The 14,976-nt window shown below is 38.2% G+C and overlaps 1 protein-coding gene across 4 annotated transcripts in view; it reads left to right on the forward strand.

Annotated features, from left to right (window-relative positions):
- SEPTIN9 (septin 9) overlaps positions 1-14,976 on the forward strand; it is a 282,859-nt gene that overhangs the window by 154,066 nt on the left and 113,817 nt on the right. Inside the window, exon 1 of one of the 4 annotated variants that reach the window (XM_087955702.1) lies at positions 8,213-8,243. The exons of the other annotated variants lie outside the window; for them this stretch is intronic. Within the exon in view, the coding sequence (XP_087811828.1) occupies positions 8,228-8,243 (16 nt within the window). The 5' untranslated portion in view covers positions 8,213-8,227. Of the gene's footprint in view, positions 1-8,212; positions 8,244-14,976 lie in introns of those variants that run through there. 4 annotated transcript variants of the gene reach the window in all.

Raw genomic sequence — 14,976 nt, forward strand, 5'->3', positions numbered from 1 at the left:
AAGGAGGACATGTTTGCTTTATCTTTTTAAAGGGTTATTTTAATAACGAGTCATTAATGCCTCTTGACAAAGCGATAGCAGGCTTGAGTGTTCAAAAACAGGTACACAATTCTTGAGTGGCCTTTATAAAAACTCTCAACAACATACCCTTCTAGCAAATGAGAGTGGTCTGAAATGGGAAAGGAGTGTTGTCTATGGCCAAGGTCAGTTTGAAGGTTGTTTTCTTTTTCTTCCAACTTTATTGCTTTTTTTTTAAATAGCAAGATTATAAAAGATTAACAGAGCCCCAAAATACAAAAATACACAATGAAGGAAATAATGAAATACTAAGTTCAAAAAAACCCACCCAATCCTAGACAAGCTGGGTTGGAGTTTATAACTTGCTCTTTTAAACCAATTTTTCTAGCCCTTCTGGTGTCCTTGGATGCATCAGATAAAGGATTCAAAGAATAGACCAACTTATGCAAGCCTTGAACTCGGGCATGGAGATTTGACTTCCCTTCACTTTCTTATATGTGCTTCTGGGACTTGCAGAATTCTATTGGATATTTGGGGATGGAAAATCTTGATCAAGGAGGAGGGAGAACATACAATTGATTGTATATTTATAAGATAAAAAGGTTAGCAGTCTAAAAGCATTGACAACAAATTCTGTAAATTTCTTCTGTGCAGAAACATGTTAGTTTTGTGCAATTGTGGGGGGGGGGGTGGAGAGTCATTTTCTCCACCACTAATAATATGCTGGAAGAATCACTGGAAAACCTAGTTCTCTTTCCGTATAACCTCTGGCTTAACTGTAAGCATAAATTTCTCATTGTTGCACAAACAAGCAGCCTTCCTCTTCCCTTTCTTTGAGGGGAAGCATGGGAGGAAGAAGCTCATTCTGGAAATCCTTAAAATGGGAGGCAGGAAGAGGTGGGTCTTCATAGGAAGCACCACAGAACTTTGGTCATAACATTTCCTCTGAAGCAAGAACTGAGGCAATTAACCTGTGACTTTCTGAGATCAACAGAAGTACCATTACATGCTTTCGTAATACTATTGCATGGTATTATGGGGATTTCAAGGGCAGGTCCCTCTTGAGCAGTGGTGGGATCCAAAATTTTTTTTTACTACCGGTTCTGTGGGCATGGCTTGGTGGGCATGGCAGGGGAAGGATAATGTAAAATCTCCAGTCAGAGGTGGAGTTTGCCGGTTCTCCGAACTACTCAAAATTTCCACTACCGGCTCTCCAGAACTGCTCAGAACCTGCTGAATACCACCTCTGCTCTTGAGATGGCAGCATATAAATTTAAAAAATAATAAAATAAAATAAAAAATAAAACAAAGTAAAATGTTTTTTTAATAAACCAGAATGGTTTATTTCTCCCTCTCCTCTCCCTCCCTCTCTCTGACAGGCTGTTTGCCTGTCTATATCTATGTATCATCTATGTATCATCTATCTATCTGTCTGTCTGTCTGTCTATCTGTCTATCTGTCTGTCTATCGATCTATCGATCTATCGATCTATCGATCAATCTATCATCTATCTATCTATCTATCTATCTATCATCTATCTATCATCTATCTATCTATCTATCTATCTATCTAAATTGGGTAATACATATAAAGGCTCATTGGGAGCATGCTATGAATTCAAAGAAAATATTGGAGTTTGGGGGACTCAGAACCATTCCAAATATTTATCCAAATAAATGATAGTGCAATCATGAGACAGAATGCCTGCAGCGGGATGGAAAAACAGACCCTGTGAAGGCTATGCTATTTTCTCTTTGTATTTCTTTTCTCTTTTCCTGCTTCATACCATGAAGGGACTGCCAGATGTTTCTCTGAAAGAATAAGAATTATTCTTTACAGGCCTTCATTTGGGAATGCGGATAACTACAGAAAGGTGTGAGAATCTCTCTGGGCGCTGCTTCTGCCCCAATCATGCTGCTGCTTTAGAGGAGAGGAGAGACCTCACCTGGATGGCTTGGCCTCCATGTCTTTGTAATTCTTTCCCATATTCATCAGTGAACAGCCAGAAGGGCCTAATACTCTTCTTGAAGTGTGGGTTAGGTGGTAGAAGGCATGATACAACTGTCAGCTTTCCTGATTAGAAGACCAGTAAGGAATTGGGGAATTGGTGTATGGCACTTATGGGGGAGTAGCCTTGCCCTGTTAGGGAACATTGCCCAAGACTTATAAGCCCCCCATGAAGTGAATCACGAGCCCTTGTATCAGTCCTATATGGAGATGAGGTGAGCTTTCATTATTCTGAAAAATGTTTGCGACCACCTGTAGGAGGTATGTTTCACTTTCGTGCTCCTTTTCTTTTGAACTTGGGGCCGCTTGTTGGAATATTTAATATCTCAGTTTTGCGGTTGTAATAGCTGCTCTGGCCCTACACCTTTCGATGAAATCAGAGTTCTGTGTGTCTTCATTACATGTTTTTTGTTAAAAAAAAAATCTAGCACCACTCTTGCCCTCAGTGTGAAGCATGCAAGCTACAGCTTGGATCACAATGGAAACTTCCGAACACTTAACTTCTCTCATAATTCTAAAGTATCGTAAAGTAGGGGATGGAATCCTTTCTGCCACAGTTGGAAAGGGACTCATGTGTTATAATGCAATAACCATAACAGTAACATAACTAACACTCTGAAAGGAACATTTTGTTTATCGCAAGAGAATTAAAACTGGACTGAGCTGCACGTGCCAAGGAACAGTTTGAAGAATGTGTGTTGCAAAATATGTCTATTTTGCTTTGTTATGTCTGTTTGCTTAAGTCAGTATTTGAAGGAATCTCCCAGTCTCTGACTTAACCTAATAGGAACATACATAGTTTCCAAAGGGACAGATATGTTACCCTGTGGCAGCAAAAATGATGGTGAAATTGGAAAGCGTACAATGTTTATTACAAAGTATCTATAGTGGTTAGAAACTTTAACTCATTTTTACTGTCCAGCTCTCTTATACTATTAAACTGTTGGCTATTTAATTAATGATAGCTTTGCCTGTCATTGTCTTCAGTTAGTAAATTAAGATTCAAAAGAGGATTCTAATCTGGTCTGAGTTAAATTGCACAAGTCAATCAAAAAAGAAATTTTGGGGTTGGGAGAAAGGAAGAAAAAGAAATAGAAGGATTGAAGATAGGACTAATAGAAATACTCAGCGGGAGAGAAACGAAGTGGCATTGGGAGTATTTGCCAATTGATATAGATTTATAACATCACAATGCTTATATGTCCATTTACTTTCAGGATTCATTTTGGAAGTTTGGCTTGGATTAGATTGCTAAGAATTCCTTCTGCCCCCTTTCAAAGATATGGTTCCAACAAAAAGGAATGATTCCTAAAACATACCTTTGATACAGATATATTTTGAGGAAAACAGAGTCAACTAGTACTATAGTTGGAAACATTTAAACTTCTTCCTATTAGATTAGAGGTGGGTGACAGATCTTTTAAAAAAAAAACCACTTTTCTAAACATTTAATTCATACTAAATTTTACTTTCTGGTAGCCAAGAGGTATTTCACACATTATTTTTTCCAGCATGGAATGTGTATGATAACATGATAATGTAAAAGAAACTGCAGTGGCCTGAAGTTTTTTTGGCTCTGCACATGTTAGGAGGAAAAACAGATGTATATGTGAGTGTGAGTGTGTTAAGAAACACAAGAAGGATAGGGACTACAAGCCACATATAATGGAATAGAGCAATAGTGCAGATTAATCCAGTGGAATCTTCACATATTTTTTCCTACATTGGTGTTCTCCATCCTGTCAGCCTCCAATGTGTTCCACTGTAGCCCCCAAAATCTTGTGTTGTTCTAGTAGGAACTATGAAAGTTATAATGCAACACAATTGTGTGGATTGAGAAAGACTGTCCTTCCCAATGCCCCTTTTCATGAAATACTGTCCTAAAGTGGTGCTGTTCCAAAGGCGGGGGGGAAGGGGAGGATATTTATTTTGGTGGATAAATGCTACAAAATTTGTATGTGCTCAGTTGTAACTAATCTGTCTAACCACCATCCCCATATAGAAGTGCCAACAGCCCGATTTAGCAGTTATTCTCTGAAGTTCAAATGTAGTGGATGACATTTTTTGATGTTCCAAAAATGCAAGAAGCTTGAAGGGGAAAAAAGGGATAGAGAGTACAGCCACTTAGTCGTGATTTGATCTCAAAAATCCTTACATGGAATCATGAGCTTTTGTTTTGCTGAATTGTTATGACTCAGTTTTCTGCAGTAATTATATTTTCACTTTCAGAGATCAATGCTTGGCTCTTAGAATAAATTATGTGAGGTGCTGGGGATCTGATTAAAAGGCTGCTCGCAATATACAGATGGCATCAACCACAATCACCAAAAACTCGTAGCGAAATTATCTTTTTTTAAAAAAATAAATAAATACTTTTTTCCCTGGAATTAAAAAGAAAGAAGAATCAATCAGAAAATATGGAAATATCACAGTGACATCTGACAGCCCTATAAAAATCTTCAAATGGGACAGGATAAATTGCACAATATAAGCTTCCTTTGGAAGTATGCAAAATATTTTAAAGTCTTGCATTCTTTGCTCTCTTGATTCCTTTGCAGTTCATGAAAGGGAGATGGTGCTTGCCTCTTTAGTCACATATTCCTTTGTAACTGAATTTATTTTGTAGTTCTAAAAGTCGGTTGTATGTGTGGCAGAGAACTGCCTGACAAGCTGGTGAGAGAAGAACTATAGTAGTTTAGGATCAAATGGTGTCTTGGGGGATTTCTGCTTTAGTTCATTGCCTAAAGATATTGAAGGTCTGGGCTTGGGCCTTCCTTAAGCCTGAAATCTTCAAAATCCATGATGGCATTCCACTACCAGAATTCACTGTGACTGAGAAACTCTGAAAACAAATAGTACTTTAGGGGCTAGTTCAGGGGTGTCAAACTCACAAGCTGCAAGCCGGATGTGTGTCACGCAATGGCCATGCCCACCCCCCGTTTAGCAAAGGGGGAAAAAGTTTTGATACATCACATGATGACATGTCATTGCAAGTTTAACACCCCTGGGCTAGTTGCTTGTCTTTTGCTTGATTTGCTTGTGCTCCTCCTGCTGCTAGTGTATCTCCCCAGTTACTTGCAAACCTTATATACTCAGCTAGCTCGTGTTCCTAGTTGCCATTCCCAGCTTTAGTCAGCTGAAAAGGGCTCTAGCTGGACCAGATGCCTTTACAGAAAAAGTATTACTTGGAAAATTACCCAGGAAAATTTATACTTAGCCAAACAAGAGATAACAAAAGACATGCCTGCCTGGCTTCCGGTTTGAGCTTCTTCGGCGACAGACCGAAATCTGCGATCGTGCACAGTTTTGATCTGTGCTTGCTGCTGGAGCGCCCCGAGCTGGCTGGTTTCGGGGCTAAGCTACCCCGTAGAGGTGGTGAAGAGGGGGGAGACTGCCAGCAGGGTCGAGGAGAGTCACATCTCTCCTCCCCAGCTAGCCATTACTCCCTTTCCCGAAGGAGGTTGCAGCAGTGGTCAGAAATGGCCACCTCAAAGAAGAACTCAACCGGAAAAGAATGTGCAGGAGGAAGATAAGAAGAGAAAGTTTTGGCTGACCGGGTCAAACTGAAAAAGCAACAATATAAGGTACCCTGGAATTTGAATTATAAAGAACAACATTGTTCCCAAAGAAGACTTTGAAGTGGCGAATGAGAGAGGGAAGGGAAAGGATTTGTTTTTTTTCTTTTCTTCCCTATATTGACAACTAAGAGATTTAAGCAAGAAACCAGCAGAAAACACTTTGACATTAACAGGTATTTAAGCTGAAAATAAAATGTCAAAGGGATAATAAAGATTTCTGGATTCTCAAAAACTTTTAAAAGAAGGAAAAAAAACAAAAGAGTGGGATCTGGAAAAATGGAGGAAACCACCTGGAAGTGAAAGGAATTAACAGTGAAACTTTAACAAGATTCCTAAAAGATACATTTTAACTGAAACTCTGTAACAAGATAAGAGAACCCCAGGAAGATAAAGTGGAAAAAAGAAGCAAGAAGAAACAGCTTTGGATTATTTGGATTACTTGGTGATTTTTGGATTTTTGGCTATTGGATCTAAAGGACTAAAATTAATTGGATGGTTGTTTAAAAGTTTTTTAAATGGTATCACTCTTGGAAGAATTGAGAATGGAATTTAAAAAACAGAAAGAAGATGCACAAGAAAGAAGAGGTTCTTTTGGCTTCGTATTTCAATTTTTAGAAATGGAGATCCTGAACTATGAGAAACAACAAGAAATGCCTGTAGAACAAGAAGGGCGGGACAAAGAAGAAGCCATCTTCAATGACCAAGTATTTCTATGTGGGGAAAAGAGAGGAAAGGGGGGGGAAAGAGAGTGAAAAAATTAAGATCTGAAAAAACAACCCAAAAAAAGAATAGTTTGAAAAGTAATTACAACATTAGGAAGAAACAGAAGAGAGGATTACAGAAGAGAGAAACAGAATTAGAGAGAGAAGGGGTCAAAAAGGGAAGGGAGAAGAAGAGGGGAAGAGGGAAAGGAAAAGAAATTATAAAGGACAGAAACAGGACATAGAGAAACAGGGAAAACGTACAAGGATTAAGGGTATACACCTATTTAGAAGCCACAGAGATAATGGGTGAAAACTTAATTGAAAGGGGGATTCTGCAAGGGTGCATAAGATAGAATTGTTATATTAGAAATAGAAATGAACTTTGAAAATATGAAACAAGTGTGATTAAAATGATAGATAAAATACTCATTGTAATGTAATAGAATGTTTAATAAATAAATGAAATAAAGAGAATAAGAGAATGAAATTAGGAAAGGAGGGAAACATTTTAATTATTATAAATGTGTTATAAAAATTTAAGCGAAGAGGAACATGAAAGAATATATTCTCTTTAAGAACTTAGTGCATATTTTAAGAATGTACCAAGCAGAATTTGACTGGAAGTTATGTGTTATATTGAATGTTATAATTGTAAAGGCATAAATTGAAGTTTAAATAAGAGTTGAATGGATAAAAATTAAAATATACAAAGGTGTCATACTCCAATTAGTAACTACAGGGAAAAATTTTGTTTAATAAAAAAGAAAATATGAAATTGAAACAGGACAGACAAAAGTATAAATATAATGACTAGAAAGATATTGAAACTTAGAAAAAGATATATATAATTGAATTTAGAAAGGAACAAGATAATTAAAAGTAAGATTGAGAAAACTAAGGGAAGGGAAAAGTTATTGAGAAAATGTTAAAACAGTAATAAGATAGGGAATAGAACACTAAGATGAATATGAAATTGAATTTGTGTCTGTATGGAGAAGTGATAACCCGGGACCAGAAATTTTACTTGTATTTATTTGGGTGAAAACCCAAATAAAATTTATATATATATAAAAAAAGACATGCCTGCCTGATGTTATATATGCCTTTCCTGCCAAGCTTGCAAGTTCCCCAGACTTTGCAATCAACATTAAGAGGAGTAAGTCAAGGTACTTCTTTTATCTCATTGCAAGGTCAAGATTCATGAAGTGGGTGCCTTCCGAGTGCTTTCCCTGCCTGCCCAGTCTCATTGTTATAATGTTCCATCTTTCTAACATCCACGTAGTTCTAAGGTATGAGGAGAGATGCAGCAAGACCCCTATGAAAATAGGTGATTTTTTTTTTTTAAATAAAAAGAGGGTCTGACTTTCCTTGACAGCTCTTGAGTTCACTATTTGAATATTGTACTTGGAAGAGCAAGGGAGTGAAGAGGCAGCAGAAGGAATGACTTTTTTCCCCCATGACTGCTCCTCTTTGAGCTCTCTGCCCATCACCCTACTTGTATTTGTTGAACTTTGCTTGCTTGCAGTGGCTCCACCTTGTCCTACTGACCTTTCCTTTCCCTTGCAGCTGGGGGGTGGCTCTGGTGATTGGTCAGCCACTTGCTGTCACTTTCCTCCTCCCCATCCTTTCTGGAGCAAAGAGGACTGTAGTTGGTTTCCTATCAAAGTTGCTGCTGTTACCGAGAATGATCTAAAAGTGTGTTTACCAAGCTGTCAAACCTTGTGGGGGGAAATGTTTATATTTTAATGCTGCTATGATCAAGCTGTCTTTGGGAATGCATAACTTCATCAGGATTTGCCCTGGAGAAGCAGGAGCCAGAAGAGCTCTGTGTAAATCTAGGGATTTGAGGAACTGCAGTTCATATCCTTTTACTGTGTATCTGTTACAAAAACCTTCCCAATCTGGGTTCTTCTAATCTAAATGAACCTGAAGCAGGGTAAGAAGCAACGGATGGAAACTAATTAAGGAGAGAAGCAATAGAGAACTAAGGAGAAATTTTTTGACAGAACAATTAATCAGTGGAATAACTTGCCTCCAGTCAGTAGTGGGATTCAAAATTATTTTTACTACCGGTTCTGTGGGCATGGCCATGTGACTGGGTGGGCGTGGCTTTTTTTGCAGCCACTTCTCCACCCATGTTTTGAGCCTTCTGGGCCTCAGAGGAGCCTCTGGAGAGGGCCTTTTGCTCCCATAAGGCTCCTCAAAGGCTCAGGAAGAAGAAAAAACAAAGTATGGGAGGGGCATGCAGCACCCCCCCCACACTCCATTTTGGGAGCTTCCTGGCCTCAGAAGAGCCTGGGGGGGGGGCGTTTTTGCTCCCATAAGTCTCTGAGGCTCAGGAAGGCAAAAAAATGGAGGGTGGACTGGAGTCCCTCCCTCTATTTTTTGCCTTCCTGGGCCTCAGCAAGGGGAATCCTGGCACAGCTGATTGTATGTACAGCTGATTGTCGGGAGGGGAAAAAATGAAATACATACCTTAGGTGAACGTCAGGCTGGCGGGGTGAAGTGAGCATCGGGCAGGAGGGCGACCGGGTCGGGGGCATGGCCAGCCAAAACTTACTACTGGTTCGGCGACCCACGCCAAATCCTTGCTACTGGTTCACCCGATCCGGTGCAAACCAGCTGAATACCACCACTGCCTCCAGAAGTTGTGAATGCTCTAAAGATAGAAGTACTGTATTTAAGAAGAGATTGGAAAACCATTTGTCTGAAATGTTAAAGGGTTTCCTGCCTAAGCAGATGGTTGGACTAGAAGACCTCCAAGGTCCCTTCCAACTCTGTTATTCTGATATTCTGTTAATCCTCCAAAAGTCATAAAATGATGGGGATTACTTAATGAGTTTAATGGTTGAACAGAAATTCTTACGTCTAGCTGATAGGAGTGACTAGGACTCCAATTGGGACTTTCTTATCTTTTGTGGAGCTGATCCTTGTAATAATAGAATTGCTGACTGGAGCATATATTTGTGGAAGTAGGTACCATCACATCCTTGAATTAGCTGTCTCCACTGAAGCTGACAATTGCATGGAAAAATTTCTTCTTTGAATCAGACCTTGTCTGATCAGCAAGGTCCTATAAGCTGTCGTGCATCTCTGTGTATTTTGGTGGTCCATTAGTTTAAACTATTATCCCACATTTCTAGACTGCTCCTCAATTTCTCTTCCTCCCTATTCCCATGGCTTCCCCGCCCTGACTTAAATTTTGGCCCCATGATGCATCTCAGGCAGCTGCCTACAATCCTGCCCTTGACTTATTGTACAAAATCCTTGGGAATCATTCTCATGAATGCAAAACAATCCAAAATGTTAAAAAAAAATCTTGTAGATGAAGCAGGAGATGTTCTCTTATTCAGTATATGCATATTTTACATTTTGTAAGAAGTAAATCCCCCTTCCTCCATTTTTATCACTGATTTCCTGTAGGAACTTCCTTGCATATGGTTTCTGTATCATTTGAGTGGGCTCTTTGCAAACTTAACTTCTTTTGTTCTCTATGGATTTTAGCCAGAGCTGTTCTTGCAATGAAGTTAATAAAGAGACTGATATCAAGTTTTATTTGATCCAGCTTGAACAGATGGAAGGACTCTCCTGGGAAGGCTTACAGCAAAGTGTTGTAACACAGACAGGAAATATTTGAAACTAATTTAAATGAGGTGAAAGTGGGGTTTGGGGTTTTTTTGGTGGTCATAATTACCATGAGTATCAGATACTTCAACTGCAAGCTAGAAGATAGAGAAACTTGCCTCAAAGATTATTCATCATGTGAAAAAAGGGAAGGCTTTGTCTGGAGTTCAGTAGGTATTTGAATCAAAGTTTCATTGGCCCATATCTCTTTCATATGGATATGAGACCTTTATTTTGGTGTACATGTCTTCTTCCGGTGACCTAGTCAAATACATTGCCATTTAAACATCATTGGAATGTGTGTGTGTGTTGGAGGAGTAAGAGATCTATACAGTATAATCAAATACAACTTTCCCCACACAGTTTGGGGATTTAGAGATCTGGAATTGGAAAGCTCTAGGTTGAAGAAAACTGATCTAATGTGTATCGAAGGTGCTTTTTAAAAAGTAACTGGACTGTTTTTCCTTTGAGGAAGAAGAAGCTTCTCATTCAAGAAGCTTCACCAGTTGAGATGATGGCGGGGATGGAAAGATAGGTAGTGACAGTGTCTATGAAAATTCTCAGTCATCCAGGTCATGGTTGTCCCAAAGGTGTTTTTTTTTTTTTTCCAAAAGGAAAAACTGGACTTTGCTTTTTGGCTGTAAGACATGTAGCTTCTTATCCAAGAATCTTCTTCTCGCCCAAGCTTTTCTTGGATGAGAAGCAAAACGTCTTCAAGCAAAAAGACAAAGTCTAGTTGCCTATTGAAAAAAAAGCACCTTTGGGATAATAGATACTGACAGTTGAAATTGGATGGTGGAAGGATGGAAGGGTAAGTTCTGACAGAATGATGATGTAATGTATACTATTTCATACTTCTGTTCAGCAGAAGTATTTAACTCTGTTTGAAAGAAGGCAAGGTGTTTGATAAAAAGTTCTGGATATTGACCTAGGAATACTTTTTACATGTCTATATTAAAATATATCATGAAAAATTTATGTTGTCCCAATATAAGATTAAACTGAAATAATTCAGTGTGTATTTAAAAAACAATACCTTTTTTTTTTAAAAAAAAGATGAAATTGAAATATTCCAGTGGATATTTTAAAAATAAATATAACTTTATTTAAACTATGGGTCTCCCACCTTGGCAACTTTAAGCCCAGGCTTAAAGTTGCCAAGGTTGGAGACCCCTGGTTTAAACTGTCCGTAGGCTCATGTCTTGTTTTCCTACTTAGAATCCCCCTGTTTCAAGATAGCTCCCAATGAACTTTGACAATGGTTTGGTATTTACTGGTGGGAAATATAACTTTAAGGTTGGAAGTGTATAGAAGTTTGTTGTTACTATGCTTGACTAAATAAAAATCATAACTTTGAAGAAGTAGCTTTGGTTTGTTTCTGTTGTAAATGGACAAAGCTTGGGAGAAGGAAGACAAACTTGTGGTGTTAAATAATTTTCTTTAACCTTTCAGGAATGAATTTTCCATATACAGGTACATTTTGAGATGCCTTCTTTCAAGGGAGGCAAAGCTAATAATTAAGTCAAGATTGCTCTGTTTGCTAATCAGCAGTAGATATTCAACAATTAAAAAAATATTTTAAGATTGAAGCAGTTAGAAATCTTGCCTTTGTATTTGTGGTTGAATCTTGTATTCTTATACATAATTATATGGGAGTAAAGTCAATTGAACTCAGTTGGGTCTATTTATGACTGGATATTTATAGGATTGTATTGCAAAAGAAGCTAGTTCATTCCTCAACTTGAAATAGTTTGCAAAGATTCTGTGTTGATTTATTCATTCCACATATTATTGTTGGCTTTTGTAGACAAAGAAACTTGACATATATTGGCTTATTTGTAGTTTTAAATCTCTTGAAAGGCAATACAGCAGGCTGTCTTTGACCACATATATTTGTTTTTTGCCCTTTGACAATGTTTATAGGGCTTTTCTTTTGCCTTGGTTTGGAGACGTTCAAATTGTTCCTGCTTCACACCAGAGTGGTTATGCAGATGTTATTGAGCTTGAGCTTCCAACAACCTTAAACCGCCATGCTCTAAAGTGAGGGATGATGGGAATCAAACCACATCTGAAGAGCCATATATTGCCAACACCTAATCTATAGCAACCAGCAAATTCTATCTTTAGCCATGCTAAGAAATAAAAAGAAAAACTTGGGGGATTTTCATTAGTCTCTTTTCAAACTCAGCTTTTTTAAAGATACATTTTGCTCTTTAAGGCAAATGGTTGTGGGAGGTAGGGAATAGGCTTAAAAATAGCATAGTATAATTTTTAAAAATCACATCATAGTTCTGATCGTATTTATACCCATTCCCCTGCTTTTTTGCTCCAGTCATGTCCAAGTCTTAGACACTGTCTTGGCAAGTCCCTGACATTTTCTACGCAATGTTTTCAAAAGTGATTTGCCATCGCCTCCTTCCTATAGCTGAGGCAAAGGTGGCAAACATATCTAAACACCTTGCTCCTACTATTTTCCGCACAGAACAACCCTATGAGGTGAGTTGAGAGAAAATGGCTGGCCCAAAGTCATCTAGCTGGCTTTGTGCCACAGGTGGGACTAGAACTCACAATCTCCCAAATTGTGGATTGATGCCTTAACCACTACACCAGATTGATTTTCATTTACCCCTATTAAGTGGAAGTCCTGTTCACTGTCTCTTATTATTAGGCCTTTTTCAGGTTCTGAGAGGCTTAACAGGTTAAATATATTTCTCACGCGTGGAGACAAGATCAGTTCTCCCACCCAACCTCTTTTAAAGAGGCTCTGTTGTTCCTTGACTTGAAAAATCAAGAACAAAATTTCTATCATGGTGGCCTCAGAGTCAAACAGGATAGAAGACTGTCTTGTTCTGCAGAGTGGATACTTCCTATCTCAAGGTCAAACACAGATAAAGTGTGTTGGGTCACACAATATTTACCTTTCTTTGATTCAGGACATATTAGGTAATTTCTAATGTCTTATTCTCAATTTAGATTATTAAATTCTTAATTTAGATTACTAGTTCTTGTAATCTATATGCTTCATCCAGTCATCTTTATTGAACTTCTCTTAACTGAAAACAAGGTAACAGCAGGTGAAAATAAGATTAGGGCAAAAGATGCCTACATTGAGCAGAGTTACAGAAATTTGGAAAAAGGAAAAGCTTGCTCAAGAGGCTAATATATCCCTAAACTAAACTTGATTTTTCCTGAGGTTTTAGTTGGAATTTGTCTTTTCATATTAGTAACTGTCAGAAAAATATTAATCTGCATTCTATCTCCCCAAACTGAAGAAAACAATATAATGAATAGAGATTGAAAAGTCTTTGCAAACCAATTTTTAGCTGGGGAGTCTTTCTTCTTCCTGTCCTCTCTCAAACCAAAGTTTATTATGTGTTCTCCCACTTCCTTTATAGTCTGCCTGAACCTAGAAGATGTGCACACACTACAAAAGTATATGTCTGCTGTTTATGCTTGCTAAGATGCAGATGTTATCTAGACAGTAATGAAAAGAAGGTGTTATGCATGGTGAAATCAGTTCTGTGGGAGTTAGACAAAGATCACCATTACTATGGACTGCTAGACCTGTTGCATCTGCATTGCAGGATTTAACTTAAAAATTTCAAGGGAATGTGTCAAAACCAGAACCTTTTTTGTGAGGACTGAGGCATGTTCTGGGTTGAAAAGTCACAGTCTTTGTGATCTTCTGAAGTTGTGCATTCTGCACTAGACCTTGCATCATCTGTAGCTTGTTTCATACTTTTCCCCCCCTTCTCCTGTTCCGCCTCTCATTTACTCACCTTTTCAGAATGGCCCTCTGTCACCATTTTCCCACATCTTCCATTTCCATTTGGAAGAATGACATTTCCAGGGGTCTCAAGATTCTGCAACTGTCTTTCCAAATCTGGCATCTTCCAGGTGTCTTCCCAGCCAGCCGGATAATTTGGGGAATCTGCTGACAAAGCTATTCTTTCTTGAGACTCCACCCACAGCCACAAACCACACTTGTATGTTATTCTTTCTCTCCTGAAATCTGTGATCAGATTACATTTCAAAATTAACTAGAACAATTTGGATTGATTTGGAAGGCTAGGTTTGTTAACCCTTACTCTGTAAGAGTACACAATACCATTTTGCTTCATTGTCTTGTTTGTTTGCTGCTGGTCTTTTGAGTTCCTTTGAGTTTATTGTTCCGTGCTTTTGAAATTTTTGTTACTCATGATACTGTTGTCTCGATTTCATAACAATAAAGATCTGATGCTTTCTGAGTGCCAGTTTTAACAAAGCAGACACTTAACCTCTTTCAAAAGATAATGTATCTCATTACCTAACAAATGCACTACAGCATGTAAACAGCTATTTATCTTAATTGGCGGTAATGCAGAAAGCAGGAAGGTTAAGTATAATGTTGCAAGCACACTGTGATGTTTGCTGGCTGCAATGATTGTGCTGCTGGTGCCAGCAACACACCACTGAAGCTTAAAATAACAATCTTGCTGTCAGTATACCAGATGTGGTCTTGCATGCTAAGCATTTCAGCCTTCCTGAACCAATCTTCCAATCTCCAAGTGTTGTGAAATTAAATAAAATTGATTGTAATAGCCAGGTAATTCATAATTAAACAGAACCCAAGTAAAATAATTAACGCAGCAATGTGTTGCCTCCATTTTTCATCCTACCCTATACACATACCAATATTAAAAATGTGTTGTGGTAGATGCATGATCACACTCGGCTGTACTTGTTTCTCGGTACACTGTCAACACTTCATATATGTAGCCCCACAGATGTTGCTCAAATATCACTTCCAGCAGTCCCAGCCAACATGACCAATGCTCTTGAGATGATCCAATTATGTATCTATATCGAGATACAGATATAGAGAGAAGTGCTTAAACTTTGTGAATCTTTTTGAGTGTTCAAAAGGATTTTTAAGGTCATAATTATGACCTTAAAAAGTTCTCCATACAAGTCATAACTTATATGTCACTGGATTCTCATTCTTTCCCCATTCTCTAGATCAGGTAGTTTCAGTTTATTCAGGCTGCAAAACCTTAAAAATGTTT

The sequence above is a fragment of the Notechis scutatus genome, chromosome 2 (genome assembly GCF_049901735.1).
Source record: "Notechis scutatus isolate UNSWTSFEM ecotype Mainland chromosome 2, rNotScu1.2, whole genome shotgun sequence".
NCBI lineage: Eukaryota > Metazoa > Chordata > Lepidosauria > Squamata > Elapidae > Notechis > Notechis scutatus.